This window comes from Neodiprion virginianus, chromosome 5 (genome assembly GCF_021901495.1).
Source record: "Neodiprion virginianus isolate iyNeoVirg1 chromosome 5, iyNeoVirg1.1, whole genome shotgun sequence".
In the NCBI taxonomy this organism is placed as follows: Eukaryota; Metazoa; Arthropoda; class Insecta; order Hymenoptera; family Diprionidae; genus Neodiprion; species Neodiprion virginianus.
Genome location: NC_060881.1, coordinates 2,666,684 through 2,679,610, shown reverse-complemented (window position 1 = coordinate 2,679,610; position 12,927 = coordinate 2,666,684). Strand labels below are relative to the sequence as shown.

The 12,927-nt window shown below is 42.7% G+C and overlaps 5 protein-coding genes across 9 annotated transcripts; all 5 read left to right on the top strand.

Moving 5' to 3' along the window:
* Positions 1 to 30: 30 nt before the first annotated feature.
* Positions 31 to 2,986, top strand: LOC124304294 (cytochrome b5-related protein-like). Of its 3 annotated transcripts, none has more exons than XM_046762297.1 (5): positions 31 to 177; positions 432 to 698; positions 893 to 1,160; positions 1,940 to 2,231; positions 2,317 to 2,986. In XM_046762297.1, the coding sequence occupies exons 2-5, from the start codon at positions 459 to 461 to the stop codon at positions 2,810 to 2,812; spliced, it is 1,296 nt and encodes a 431-aa protein (XP_046618253.1). In that variant the 5' UTR covers positions 31 to 177; positions 432 to 458; the 3' UTR covers positions 2,813 to 2,986. The 3 variants fall into 3 exon arrangements, with proteins under 3 accessions (XP_046618253.1, XP_046618251.1, XP_046618252.1); XM_046762295.1 differs by having other exon boundaries at positions 31 to 263; XM_046762296.1 differs by having other exon boundaries at positions 31 to 281.
* A 140-nt stretch (positions 2,987 to 3,126) lies between these two features.
* LOC124304296 (cytochrome b5-related protein-like) lies at positions 3,127 to 5,645 on the top strand. Its single transcript, XM_046762298.1, has 5 exons — positions 3,127 to 3,653; positions 3,739 to 3,992; positions 4,063 to 4,330; positions 4,403 to 4,691; positions 4,794 to 5,645. Exons 2-5 carry the CDS (start codon positions 3,753 to 3,755, stop codon positions 5,287 to 5,289), a joined length of 1,293 nt encoding a protein of 430 aa, XP_046618254.1. The 5' UTR covers positions 3,127 to 3,653; positions 3,739 to 3,752; the 3' UTR covers positions 5,290 to 5,645.
* A 262-nt stretch (positions 5,646 to 5,907) lies between these two features.
* LOC124304729 (cytochrome b5-related protein-like) lies at positions 5,908 to 7,640 on the top strand. Its single transcript, XM_046763314.1, has 3 exons — positions 5,908 to 5,934; positions 6,454 to 6,897; positions 7,008 to 7,640. The coding sequence occupies exons 1-3, from the start codon at positions 5,908 to 5,910 to the stop codon at positions 7,212 to 7,214; spliced, it is 678 nt and encodes a 225-aa protein (XP_046619270.1). The 3' UTR covers positions 7,215 to 7,640.
* A 7-nt stretch (positions 7,641 to 7,647) lies between these two features.
* On the top strand, positions 7,648 to 9,666 carry LOC124304297 (cytochrome b5-related protein-like). 3 transcript variants are annotated; one of them, XM_046762302.1, is made up of 5 exons: positions 7,648 to 7,911; positions 8,041 to 8,294; positions 8,365 to 8,632; positions 8,705 to 8,993; positions 9,096 to 9,666. In XM_046762302.1, exons 2-5 carry the CDS (start codon positions 8,055 to 8,057, stop codon positions 9,589 to 9,591), a joined length of 1,293 nt encoding a protein of 430 aa, XP_046618258.1. In that variant the 5' UTR covers positions 7,648 to 7,911; positions 8,041 to 8,054; the 3' UTR covers positions 9,592 to 9,666. The 3 variants fall into 3 exon arrangements, with proteins under 3 accessions (XP_046618258.1, XP_046618256.1, XP_046618257.1); XM_046762300.1 differs by having other exon boundaries at positions 7,648 to 7,952; XM_046762301.1 differs by having other exon boundaries at positions 7,648 to 8,294.
* A 131-nt stretch (positions 9,667 to 9,797) lies between these two features.
* LOC124304298 (cytochrome b5-related protein-like) lies at positions 9,798 to 12,498 on the top strand. The gene is made up of 5 exons (XM_046762303.1): positions 9,798 to 10,673; positions 10,747 to 11,005; positions 11,090 to 11,357; positions 11,463 to 11,754; positions 11,818 to 12,498. The coding sequence occupies exons 2-5, from the start codon at positions 10,769 to 10,771 to the stop codon at positions 12,311 to 12,313; spliced, it is 1,293 nt and encodes a 430-aa protein (XP_046618259.1). The 5' UTR covers positions 9,798 to 10,673; positions 10,747 to 10,768; the 3' UTR covers positions 12,314 to 12,498.
* Positions 12,499 to 12,927: the final 429 nt, after the last annotated feature.

Below are 12,927 nucleotides of genomic sequence, written 5' to 3'. Positions count from 1 at the left end.
CCTTTTTCCTTTAGTTAGTTCTCATCGGCAAATCGAGGCGGTTGTTTGACTCGTCGTCGCGTTACGACTACTAGTCATATTGTAGGACGAAAAATTTCGCAAACATTTCGTACAAACTTATGATCACGTATCGAGGGTATAGTCGATGTAAAAAATTGTGAAATACAACCGTGTGAGGTGAAAACGAAAACTAATCGAACTGGATTCGATTAGAAACAATATTTTCGGTGCTTACTTGAGGGATAAAAGGGCAATTCAGCTTGGTGAAAATTTTGTTCAACGTACCTTATGCTTTAAATACGTATAAAATGATCAACGACTAATTAGAATAAATTTAATAAAAACGATAACATGAAAAGTTTCAGATTTCAAGTCTTTTTTGTCACTCTATCACTGGACTACATATTTTAATATTCTCGTTAATTTTACAGGTTTTTGAATAATCCTCGATCCTCAATATGGCGCCGACTAAAAGGTTCGAGAGCACCCTCGTCGGTCTCAAATATCCAAGCGAAAGGGACAGCGTGATTAAAACGGGAGCTAAATGGCTGAAGGACAAGAGGCAGGACGATGGAGCCGAGGGACTATGGCGAGTAGATGACAAACTTTACGACCTGAATGAATTTGCGAAGAGTCATCCTGGCGGTACCGAGTGGATCACGCTCACTCGGGACACTGACATCACCGAGGCTTTCGAGGTGATTTTTTAAATTCAAACTGTCCCGTTACTCAATTCCCTGTCGCTTGCTCGAAGTTCTTTTTTTTTCTTTTTTTTTTCATTTTGTTAACTTTGAAACCACCATGCAAAAGTAAGGCATGTCAAGGGGTGACTTGACAGACCTTGATACCTTCCTTGTGAGTGAAATTGAATGGAATCTCTTTCTCGGTGCAGGCACACCATGTCAGATCGACTGCCGAACTAATGCTGCCAAAGTTCTTTGTTCGGAACGCCATCGCCCCGAGAGCCAGTCCCTTCACCTTCAAGCCCGACGGATTTTATAGAAAGTTCAAGGCCCGTGCCAGAGAAGCTCTCAAGGACGTGGACTTCCACAAGTCTTCTCGAACATCAAACCTCATCGCCGATTCTCTCTTCGTGGGCACGATCGCTCTTTCCGTCATCGCTGCAACCACTCGATCGTGGATCGCCATTGTAGGCAGTGGTTAGTCCTCTCAGAACTGGTGTGAAGTTGTAATGGATTGGGACAATTTGGGTTTCTTCGCGCTAAAATTAGAAGCGATTAATCGATTGATCTGCATAGTGATTCTTGGTGGCAATACATTTTCAAGTGTACCAGTTATTGTCACGCTTAAACCCAATTATTGAACCTTGTATTTTTCGAAACTATAAATTGACGGTACAAATTGCGGATTCCTAGATGACTAAAATCAATTGCTAGAAAGTTAGACGCTATAAACTTATTTCGTGGTAATTTGAAAATTAAGGATCAAACAGATGCAACCAAGAAAGGTCAGTAATTGGGACAGGGCCGATAACTGGGACACTCACTTTACTACCTCGTTACGTTACAAGAGAGTCTAAGGACGGTTAGTGGAATAGGATTCCATGAAATTTGTTACCGGAGCGTTGCTTCACTACTGCTCATTGGAGAACTCGGGAATTGCACGTGTGCGAGTGTGTCGATGATTATCATTGCTCTTCGTTGTAAGAGAATAACCGTCATGTAGACGGATTCGGTGTCTGAACACGTATGATTCGACGGAATCGCTCGTTCGCTTATAACGAGGAGCCGCTCCAAAGTTGGTAGACTTCTGGTACAGGGGGTGGAGTGGGAGAAGCTGGAAGACTTGCTCAAGCGTAACAATGTTATGAATTGTTGATAATTAAGCACTCCCATGCGGTGCATCAAGGAAATAACCCGGTATATAGGTAGGTGTAATTAAAATCACCTGCTATTCTGACCGTAGCCTCGTTTTTCAGGGGTTCTTCTCACCTGGACAGCGATAACCGGTCATAATTTCATGCACCAGCGAGATTCCTTTCGCATGTACTATATGGACCTGCTGTTACTGTCCTCGAGAGAATGGAGAATCAATCACGCACTGAGTCACCATCTATTCACCAACACCGTTCAGGACATGGAGATAACCGCGTTCGAACCGTTCCTCTCGTGGCTTCCTCGGCCCGACAAGGGACCGTTTACACGCTTCGTATCTTGGATAATTTCGCCCCCTGTATACACTCTAATGATCTTCGAGGAGGGACTGAAAAGGTTTGTTCGGCTAACAATATAAAAGCTTAAGCGCAAAGCGGTTGTCCCGCACTTTTATTATGATCCGGTAATTCATGGCGAACAGGATATACTCGACATTCTGGGAGTGGAACGGACCCGGGGTCAGGGACGCCGTCCCTTTCCTGGTACCAGCGGCGATGTGCGTCGTGGCACCTCCAGCCGTCGCCTTATGGACCTGGATGAAAGTGATCGCGGTGGCCAGCTTCCACTTTACCGCTGTTGGAGTCAGCGCGGCTCATCATCACCCGGATATCTTCCACGACGGAGACGTTCATCGTGAGGACATGGACTGGGGCCTGGCGGAGTTGGACGCCGTCCGAGACCGGGCCGAAATAGACACGTCGATATTTTTGGTCCTGACCAGCTTCGGATCCCACAGCCTCCACCACCTCCTTCCGTCCGTCGACCACGCCTATCTTTATCTCTGCGAACCTGCGTTCGCGGAAACTTGTAAAGAGTTTGGCATTAGTACGGAACTTTGGTCGCAGTGGGACCACGTCAAGGGCCAATTTCTCCAGCTTGTAAACAACGCGCCGAAGAAGACCGCGAATACTAGATGATTTACAGCAGTGTGTCGTCATAACTACTCGGTACCTTTTGATGATTTATAAGTAGAATATTCCGCGAGAAACTTCTAAGCTTTTGTATACAGCGTTTTTTCGTTTGGCAGAAGTTGGATCGAGGAAAAACGGTAAATATGTTACAGGAATTTAAAATAAAACAGCGTTTTCGAATTTTCTCGAGCAGATGTTCGGCCTTATAGTTTTAAATTATCTTGCTTGTGATATTTAAATGCAATGTGATAAATTGTATGATAAGCCCGAAAAAATGTTAGAACACTTTACGCTTTCGCACCGTCTGGCAAGTATCAACATAGGTGAACAAGGCTATCGGGGGTGTCAAGATGTCAGTGAAATATCACGAAAGGAGATAATTGCAGCTTGCTTCCAACGTTTGCTGCTGGAAAACGATTTAATTCTATTTATTCCACGGCATCATCATTTCCCTATGCACATTATATTATACCTTTAGTTTATTGCTTTATAAGTTGCGATTTTATTGCGCGTTTTGATCAAACACTGGTAGTATGCTGAAAGTATCAAACTATTACGCAATTACTCGAGTATCAAGTGTTTACAGTACTCGGTGTTGCCCAACTGCCCCTCCCCTCCACTTTATCGAACGCATATAACTGATAAAGCTACTCGCGTTATACATAATCGCTTGCGTATTTTTTTAGCATGCAATTCGCATTTACTTATGTAATACAACTCTAACACTTTACTTCATATCTTAGAAGCATTGAAACTTTTTCATTTCGCTTCGGTCCATCGAACTGAGTAGTCAAATACGGAACACAGGTAGATTCGCAAATCATCATACCACAAGGTGATCGACTTGGTAAGTAATATAAATTACTTGTTTGCAACTGTTTCAAAGGTAGATTTTTAATATTTGGTAAAAAAATTTCAAACTTTTCTATAAGGATTAACTGCTGGAATGGGGCCGAAGGAAAAGAAGGAGAGCACCCTGATTGGGCTGAAGTATCCGAGCTTTCGCGATAAAGCTTGGAAAACTGGTGCAAGCTGGCTGGACGGTAAGAGGAAGGACGACGGAATCGAAGGACTGTGGCGGGTCGGTGACAAGCTCTACGACCTGGCTCAATGGGTTGGGAATCATCCTGGTGGCGCAGAGTGGCTGACCCTCACTAAAGGAACCGACATCACGGAGGCGTTTGAGGTACCAGTCATTTTTTACCGGCTAATGGGCAACGGGCCAACAATCGAACATTGAATTTTCTCTGCTGCAGGCCCACCACATTACTTCGTTTGCCGAACAACTCCTGCCAAAGTTTTACGTCCGGGACGCTACCACTCCCAGATCCAGTCCGTTGACCTTCAAACCAGACGGTTTCTATAGAGTGTTTAAAAGCCGCGTCAGAGAAGCTCTGAAGGGTGTCGATTTCCACAAGCCAGCGAAGTTGTCCAATTTGATGAGCGACTCCCTTTGCGCTGGGACGTTAGCTCTTTGCGTAACGGCCTCAGCCACGCAATCATGGGCTGCGATTTTCGCTGCTGGTAATAGAATGGTTCGATGAGACTACAATTATTTTCTTGTTACAGAACATAATTCTACTCTATCAATTCCAGCGATTTTCCTTACGTGGACCGCGGTAGCAGGGCACAACTACATGCACCTGAGAGATTCGTTTCGTATGGCCTACATGGATCTGAGTCTTCTTTCCTCGAAGGAATGGCGGATAACCCATTGTCTGAGCCATCATCTTTACGCCAACTCCATTTTGGACTTCGAACTCTCGATGTTCGAGCCCTTCTTTGATTACGTACCTCACGAAAAGGGGTTCATCACTCGTCGTTTGTCCTGGCTTTATACTCCCTCAGTTTACGCCGGAGTCTATTTCATGAACGGGGTCAAAAGGTTGGGACAGCCTTACGAGTCTTTTGACTGATCCGACAGTATCACAAATATGACAGAATCAATTCGAATACTGACTGAATAACCACGTTTTCTTCGTTACAGAATCTACAGTCTGGCTTTTGAGTGGGGCACCTTAGATTACAGGGATTTAACACCGTTTCTGATCCCAGCCCTGATGTGTTCAGTGGCACCGCCGAGTCTCGCCCTCGCTGCTTGGATGAAGGTCATCGCTATATCCAGTTTCTATTTCGTCTTGATTGGAGCAAACGCCGCTCACCATCACCCTGACATCTATCACGATGGAGATGTCCATCGCGAGGATTTAGACTGGGGCCTGGCTCAAATAGACGCAGTCCGGGATCGCGTTGAAATCGAGCCTTCCCGTTTTCTCATAATAACCCACTTTGGGTCGCACACCCTCCACCACCTTCTACCAACTGTCGATCATTCTTACTTACACCTCTGCGAACCCGCCTTTGAGCAAACCTGCAAAGAGTTTGGCGTTAACACCGAACTATGGACTCAGTGGAAACTCTTCAAGGGCCAATTCATGCAGTTACAACACACAGAGCCGAAGAAAACGCCCAATACCAGATAATTTTATATGTTTTATTATATTATACCTTGACATATGCTTAAGAGAATAAAATTGAAACGATGCGTGACTCGTAAACATGTATTCTAGAGTGACGAATCCAGAATACGATCAATAGGAAAGTTCCATCCATTTTTTCAAATTCAAATTTTGGTAGTTTAGGGAAAAAGAGTTGGGCCAATTTTTATCTTAATTCATTTACAACAAAGTTGAAGCGGATACAACAGGATAAAACATGGTAGTATGTGTAATGTGACGTCACCCATAGTGCTAAAGTAAGTAAAAGAATAGTGAAATTCAATTGCGTGTAGCTTTTGTGATGATCATTTCTAGTGCAAATAAAAAATACGATACCATCATTTTTGAAATCCACTGCTTCATGCTAGTGTAAAAAGCAGATTCTTTTCACGAAACTTCCCTATTGCTAGAGACCCTGCACAATCCTCGTCTTTCTACAAACACGATGTTTAGCCAAAGAAGTTATTTCAGTTTATATAACGGTATTGCAATTCCCATCAAACATCTTACCAGTATCATTAAAATGTGAAATGACAAGATTAAATGAAAGGTTTTGGTTGCGGCTTGACAGAACCGGTTATCTTAAATTTAGCAGGAGTCAAGATGACCGACACAGAAGACAGCAGGAATGTAAAATTACAATTACCAGGAGCTAGTTCATAGAAAAAAGTTTTCGTTTTTGAAACTACCTCGTAAATAAGAACAGAACAACTTATGCAATTTTTGTAAACTATAGATAACCTTAATTTTATTGATAAGTTTTTGACATGTGATTTACAGTAATTTAATTCGGCTCTCTAACATATTGCTTGTTTATAACTGATTGCGCGAGAAGCGTGATAATCGTTATTGACGTAACTACTTATTATACTAGAACGTTTGATAAAAACATGGTTGCAATTATTGGCTTCCGTTTCAGCTATTCAGTGCCCTATCTACGTACAAGTGATAATAACGCCAGAACTAATTGTAAGGAATTTGTAAGCTGCCCTCATTACAGCTTGACTTTCAACGAGACTCGACAGCGGTACTTTTTTTTGAACAGTGTTCAAAGTACAATGTTACAAACAACGAAAATGCCAGTAAAAAAGATGGAGAGTGCACTCATCGGGTTGAAGTATTCAAGTGAATGAGACGCAGAATTAAAAGGAAAAGCGACAAGACGATGGAGCCGAAGGACTATGGCCGATCGGTGATGAAATCTATGACCTCGATGGATGGGCAACAAACCATCCGGACGGTTCCGAGTGGATAACGCTCATCCAGGGGACCGACATCACGGAGGCATTCGAGGTGTTCTCTGACCTTGAGCCATTCCGTTCGTTCCTTGAATTCTCAAACCTTGCAATTTTTACATCTATTCCATTCTTGTCACAGGCACATCATGTAACGCTTCTTGCTGAACGTCTGCTGCCAGAGTTCTACGTCCGAGAAGCGACCACCCCGAGATCCTGTCCTTTCACCTTCAAATCCGATGGCTTTTATCGAATATTCGAAGAACGTGCCAGGGAAGCCCAAAAGCATGTCGACTTTCACAATCCAACGAAGACATGGAATAGAAATTCTTATATGACGAGGAGCTCCCCACAGACTGTATGTGTACCCTGAATTGTCTATAATCGTGCACTCCTGAGTGGCGCATCAAGGTAATAGCCCTGTATGTAAGTAAGTATAATTGAAATCACTTGCTTTTCTGACCATAGCCTCGTTTCTCAGGGGTTCTTCTTACCTGGACTTCGATAACCGGTAACAATTTCATGCATCAGGGAGATTTCTTTTGTATGTACTTTATGGACCTGCTATTACAGACCTCAAGAGAATGGAGAATCAACCGCGGACTGAGTCACCATCTATTCACCAAAACTGTCCAAGACATGCAGATAGCTGCATTCGAACAACTGATATTCTGATATTTATAATAGTAAAATATTTAGTCATGCAATAAATAAAAATTAATAAATAGTAATAAATCGAGCCAAGTGACCATTTCAGAGAGAGTACGAGCGGACGAATTCATTTTAGGTAGCCAACGGAGGGTTGATTGCAATCTGTTAAACTATATGATGAGTCTGAAAACATTTTAGGATAGCACACTGTACGCTTTGGCACTGTCTGGAAAGTATCAACGTGGTTGCACAAGGCTATCGGGGGTATCAAGATGTCAGTGAAATATCACGAAAGGAGATGATGGCAGCTTGCTCTCAACGCTTGCTTCTGGAAAACGATTTAATTCTATTTATTTCACGGCATTATTACCCTCTGGATATTATATTATACCTTTGATAGATTGCTTTATAGGTTGCAATTTTATTACGTATTTTGACCAAACAGTGGAGGTATGTTGAAGTTATCGAACTCCCATGCAATTACGCAAGTATCAAGTGTTTACAGTACTCGATGTTGCCCAACTGCTCCTCCCTCCACTTCACCGAACTCACATGACTGATAAAGCTACTCGCGTTATACATAATCACTTACATATATTCTTTAGCATGCAAATCGCATTTATTCATGTAACATGACTCTAAAATTTTAATTTATATCCCAAAGACATTGAAACATTTTCATTTCGCTTCAGTCCGTTGAGTAGTCAAATAGGGAACATAGGCAAGTTGGCAAATTATCATACTATAGGGTGATTGAATTTGGTGAGTCTGATATAAATTAATCATCTGCTGTTTGTTTCAGAAGTAGATTTTTATTGCTTTGTAAAATGATTTCAAACTTTGCTATCAGGATTAATCGCTGGAATGGGGGCAAAGGAAAGGAAGGAGAGCACCCTGATTGGGTTGAAGTATCCGAGCTTTCGCGATAAAGCTTGGAAAACTGGTGCAAGCTGGCTGGACGGTAAGAGGAAGGACGACGGAATCGAAGGACTGTGGCGGGTCGGTGACAAGCTCTACGACCTGGCTCAATGGGTTGGGAATCATCCTGGTGGCGCCGAGTGGCTGACCCTCTCTAAGGGAACCGATATCACGGAAGCGTTTGAGGTACCAGTCATTTTTTACCGGCTAATGGGCAACGGGCCAACAATCGAACATTGAATTTTCTCTGCTGCAGGCCCACCACATTACTTCGTTTGCCGAACAACTCCTGCCAAAGTTTTACGTCCGGGACGCTACCACTCCCAGATCCAGTCCGTTGACCTTCAAACCAGACGGCTTCTATAGAGTGTTTAAAAGCCGCGCCAGAGAAGCTCTGAAGGGTGTCGACTTCCACAAGCCAGCGAAGTTGTCCAATTTCATAATTGACTCCCTTTGCGCTGGGACGTTAGCTCTTTGCGTAACGGCCTCAGCCACGCAATCATGGGCTGCGATTATCGCCGCTGGTAATAGAATGGTTCGATGAAACTGGAATTATTTTCTTGTGACAGAACCTAATTCCACGCTATTAATTTCAGCGATTTTCCTTACGTTGACCTTGATAGCGGGGCACAACTACATACACCTGAGAGATTCGTTTCGCATGGCCTACATGGATCTGAGTTTTCTTTCCTCGAAGGAATGGCGAATAACCCATTGTCTGAGCCATCATCTTTACGCCAACACAATTTTGGACTTCGAACTCTCGGCATTCGAGCCCTTATTCGATTACGTACCTCACGAAAAGGGGTTCATCACTCGTCGTTTGTCCTGGCTTTATAGCCCCTTAGTTTACGCCATAGTCTATTTCGTGAGCGGAGTCAAAAGGTTGGGGCAGCCTTACGAGTTTCTTGACTGATCCGACAGTATCACAAATATGACAGAATCAATTCGAATACTGACTGAATAACCACGTTTTCTTCGTTACAGAATCTACAGTCTGGCTTTTGAGTGGTGCACCTTAGATTACAGGGATTTAACACCGTTTCTGATCCCAGCCCTGATGTGTTCAGTGGCACCGCCGAGTCTCGCGCTGGTTACTTGGATGAAGGTTATCGTTATATCCAGTTTTCATTTCGGCTTGATCGGTGTAAACGCTGCTCACCATCACCCTGACATCTATCACGATGGAGATGTCCATCGCGAGGATTTAGACTGGGGCCTGGCTCAAATAGACGCAGTCCGGGATGGCGTCGAAATCCAGTCTTCCCCTTTTCTCGTATTGACCCACCTCGGATGGCACACCCTCCACCACCTTCTACCAACCGTCGATCATTCTTACTTACACCTCTGCGAACCTGCCTTCGAGCAAACCTGCAAAGAGTTTGGCGTTAATACCGATATATGGACTCAGTGGAAACTCTTCAAGGGCCAATTCATGCAGCTACAAAACACCGAGCCGAAGAAGACGCCCAATACTAGATAATTATCTATGTTTCATCATATTATACCTTGATATATGCTTAAGAGAATAAAATCGAAACGACGCATGACATGTAAACAGGTCTTTTAGAGAAACGTGCATTCGCGAGTTACGAATCCAAATTGCGATCAATAGGGAAGTTTCATGCAATTTCTCTACTTCATATCTTGGTAGTTTAGGGAAAAACCATTTGCTCAATTTTTATCTTTGTTCGTTTGAAACAAAGTTGAAGCGGATACAATAGGATAAAATATGATAGTATGTGTAAATTTGATTACATGTAGTTTCTGTGATTATCATTTCTGATAGAAATGAAAACAAAACTATTCAACGATGTTTAAATACTCTTCTTCATGCCAGTATAAAACACAGATTGTTTCATGAAATTTCCCCGTGGCATAGACCCTCTACAATGCTCGTCTATCTTCAAGCACGACGTTTTGCCAAAGAAGTTATTTCAGTTTATGCAACCGTAATGCAATTCCCATCAAACATATTACCAACATCATTAAAATTTCAAGGAAGGAGATTGAATGGAACGTGGCGGTTGCGGCATGATAGAACAGGCTATCTTACATTTAGCAGGAGTCAAGACGATCGATACAGAATACATCAGAATTGTAAAATTATATTTACCAGATGCTAATTCAATTAAAAAAGTTTCCATTCTCAAAACTACGTCGTAAATAAGGACAGAACAGAGTTTGCAATTTTTATAAACTACAGATGACAGTCATTTCAACGATAAGTTTTTGACATGTGATATACAGCAATTTATTTCGACTCTTTAACATATTTCTTGTTCACAACTGAGAACCGTGATAATAGTTAATAACGTAGCTACTTATCATCTGAGAATGATTGATGAAACCACAGTCACAATTATTGACTCCCCTTTCAACTATTGATTGCTGCATCTACATACAAGTGATAATAACACCACTATTTTGTTGGTAGTAGTGGAAGCCTTATAAATCGTAAAGAATTGAAATTTTCAGTGTTCGGCCATTATTGTCAATCAGTCAAGTATACGTCAGCTGACTTGTTTGTCACGAAATACGCGCAAATATTTGGTGAAGGAATTTGTAAGCTGCCCTCATTACAGTTTGGCTTTCAACGAGACTCGACACTGGTACATTTTTTAAATAGTATTCAAAGTACAACGTTACCAGCAACGAAAATGACGGCAAAAAAGATGGAGAGCACTCTCATGGGGTTGAAGTACCCAAGTGAACGTGGCGCCGGATTAAAGACTGGGGCAGGCTGGCTGAAAGGAAAGCGACTAGACGATGGAGCCGAAGGACTATGGCGGATCGGTGATAAACTCTACGACCTCGACGGATGGGCAAGAAACCATCCGGGCGGTTCCGAGTGGATAACGCTCACCCAGGGGACCGACATCACGGAGGCATTCGAGGTGTTCTTTGGCCTTGAGACATTCCGTTCGTTCCTTGAATTCTCAAACCTTGCAATTTTTACATCTATTCCATTCTTGTCACAGGCACATCATGTAACGCTTCTTGCTGAACGTCTGCTGCCAGAGTTCTACGTCCGAGAAGCGACCGCCCCGAGGTCCTGTCCTTTCACCTTCAAGCCCGATGGTTTCTATCGAATATTCAAAGAACGTGCCAGGGAAGCCCTAAAGGATGTCGACTTTCACAGGCCAGCGAAGACCTCGAATCTTATTGCAGATTTTCTCTTCGCCACCACGTTACTCCTCTGTACGACGGCTGCAGCGACCCAATCTTGGATCACAATCGTGGCGAGCGGTAACGAATTGGTTACCTTGATATTAGTTTGGAATTCATTTTGGATTCGAATTCATCCCTCTTTCTCACCCAAGACAAAGTAAAGTCTCTGTTAATCTTCTGTAGGAATATTATTGACCTGGACTTTAAATGCGGGGCACAATTACATGCATCAGAGGGACAACTACCGCATGTGGTATATGGATTTGAGCCCAATGTCCTCCAAGGAATGGCGGATCTTTCACGCTCTAAGTCACCATCTTTACACAAATACGCTCCTGGACTTGGAGATAATAATGTTTGAGCCCATCTTTCACCTGCTACCTCGCAAAGATAAAGGACTGATACCACGGAATTTTGCATGGCTCTATTCTCCTCTCGTTTACAGTCTGACATATTTTATACACGCGATCAAAAGGTGGGTATCGGTAAGTTAATTCGGATCCCCGTCTGATTATTCTCATCATCCCTTTTCACACAGGATCTATTCTGTCTTTTGGGAGTTTGGCGAACCCGAGCTAAGAGACGCGGTACCCTTTCTGATCCCGACATTGATGTGCTTCGTCGCACCTCCGCTGACCGCTTTTATCACCTGGGCGAAGGTCATCTTTATTGCCAGCTGCCACTTTAGTCTGGTTGGATTGAATGCGGCACATCATCATCCGGACATCTATCATGACGGGGACGCCCGTCGCGAGGATACCGATTGGGGCCTTGCCCAGCTAGACGCGGTCCGTGACCGTGTCGAGATCGAGCCTTCCATATTTCTTATCCTGACCCACTATGGGTCTCACACTTTGCATCATCTACTACCTACCGTGGATCATGCCTATCTTCACCTATGCCAACCAGCCTTTGAGCAAACCTGCAAGGAGTTTGGCGTCAGTACGGAACTTTGGACTCAGTGGAAGCTTTTGAAGGGCCAATTCAAGCAGTTGGGAAACGTTGAACCGAAAAATACACCGAACATGCGATGATTATCGAAAAACATTTAACCGTGTCTTGATACTTTCTTAATTTTTAAAATCCTTTTTCCACTGTATCTAATCAATATTGTTACTCAATGTATCCCTTGGCGTGTTGTGTATTTTGGAAATTAAAGTAAACGCTATTGGAGGATTATTGAATAATTGCAAAAATAAAATCTGAAAATTTACTAACATTTCTGTAAACGAAAGCTTTACGAGTTCGAGAGGCTCCGATTAATCCAGTTAGATGATTCGTTAAAAATTTAGAGTGGTAAATATTACGTGTATGAACTGGATAGAGGGTTTCGCAATTTGTTATTATACTTTGTTATGTTTATTTTAAGAGATGATAAAAATTGCGTATCAAATTTTTCACCTTTGATCTTAGATACGGTTGACATACTTTGATGGGTTTACATAAACGAAAATTAGTTTATCGTAACCATATCATAACAAGTAACTTATCCACGCAGTTAAAAACATTCGATAATTTACATCTGCACTTAATAGTTATCGAAAATTATTTGCCGTCGCCATTCTCCCTTGTTGATTACACTTGCTTGATATATCTTCCACATAACCAATTTGCGAGATACTGGCATTTTTTTATTATCGCGATCCGA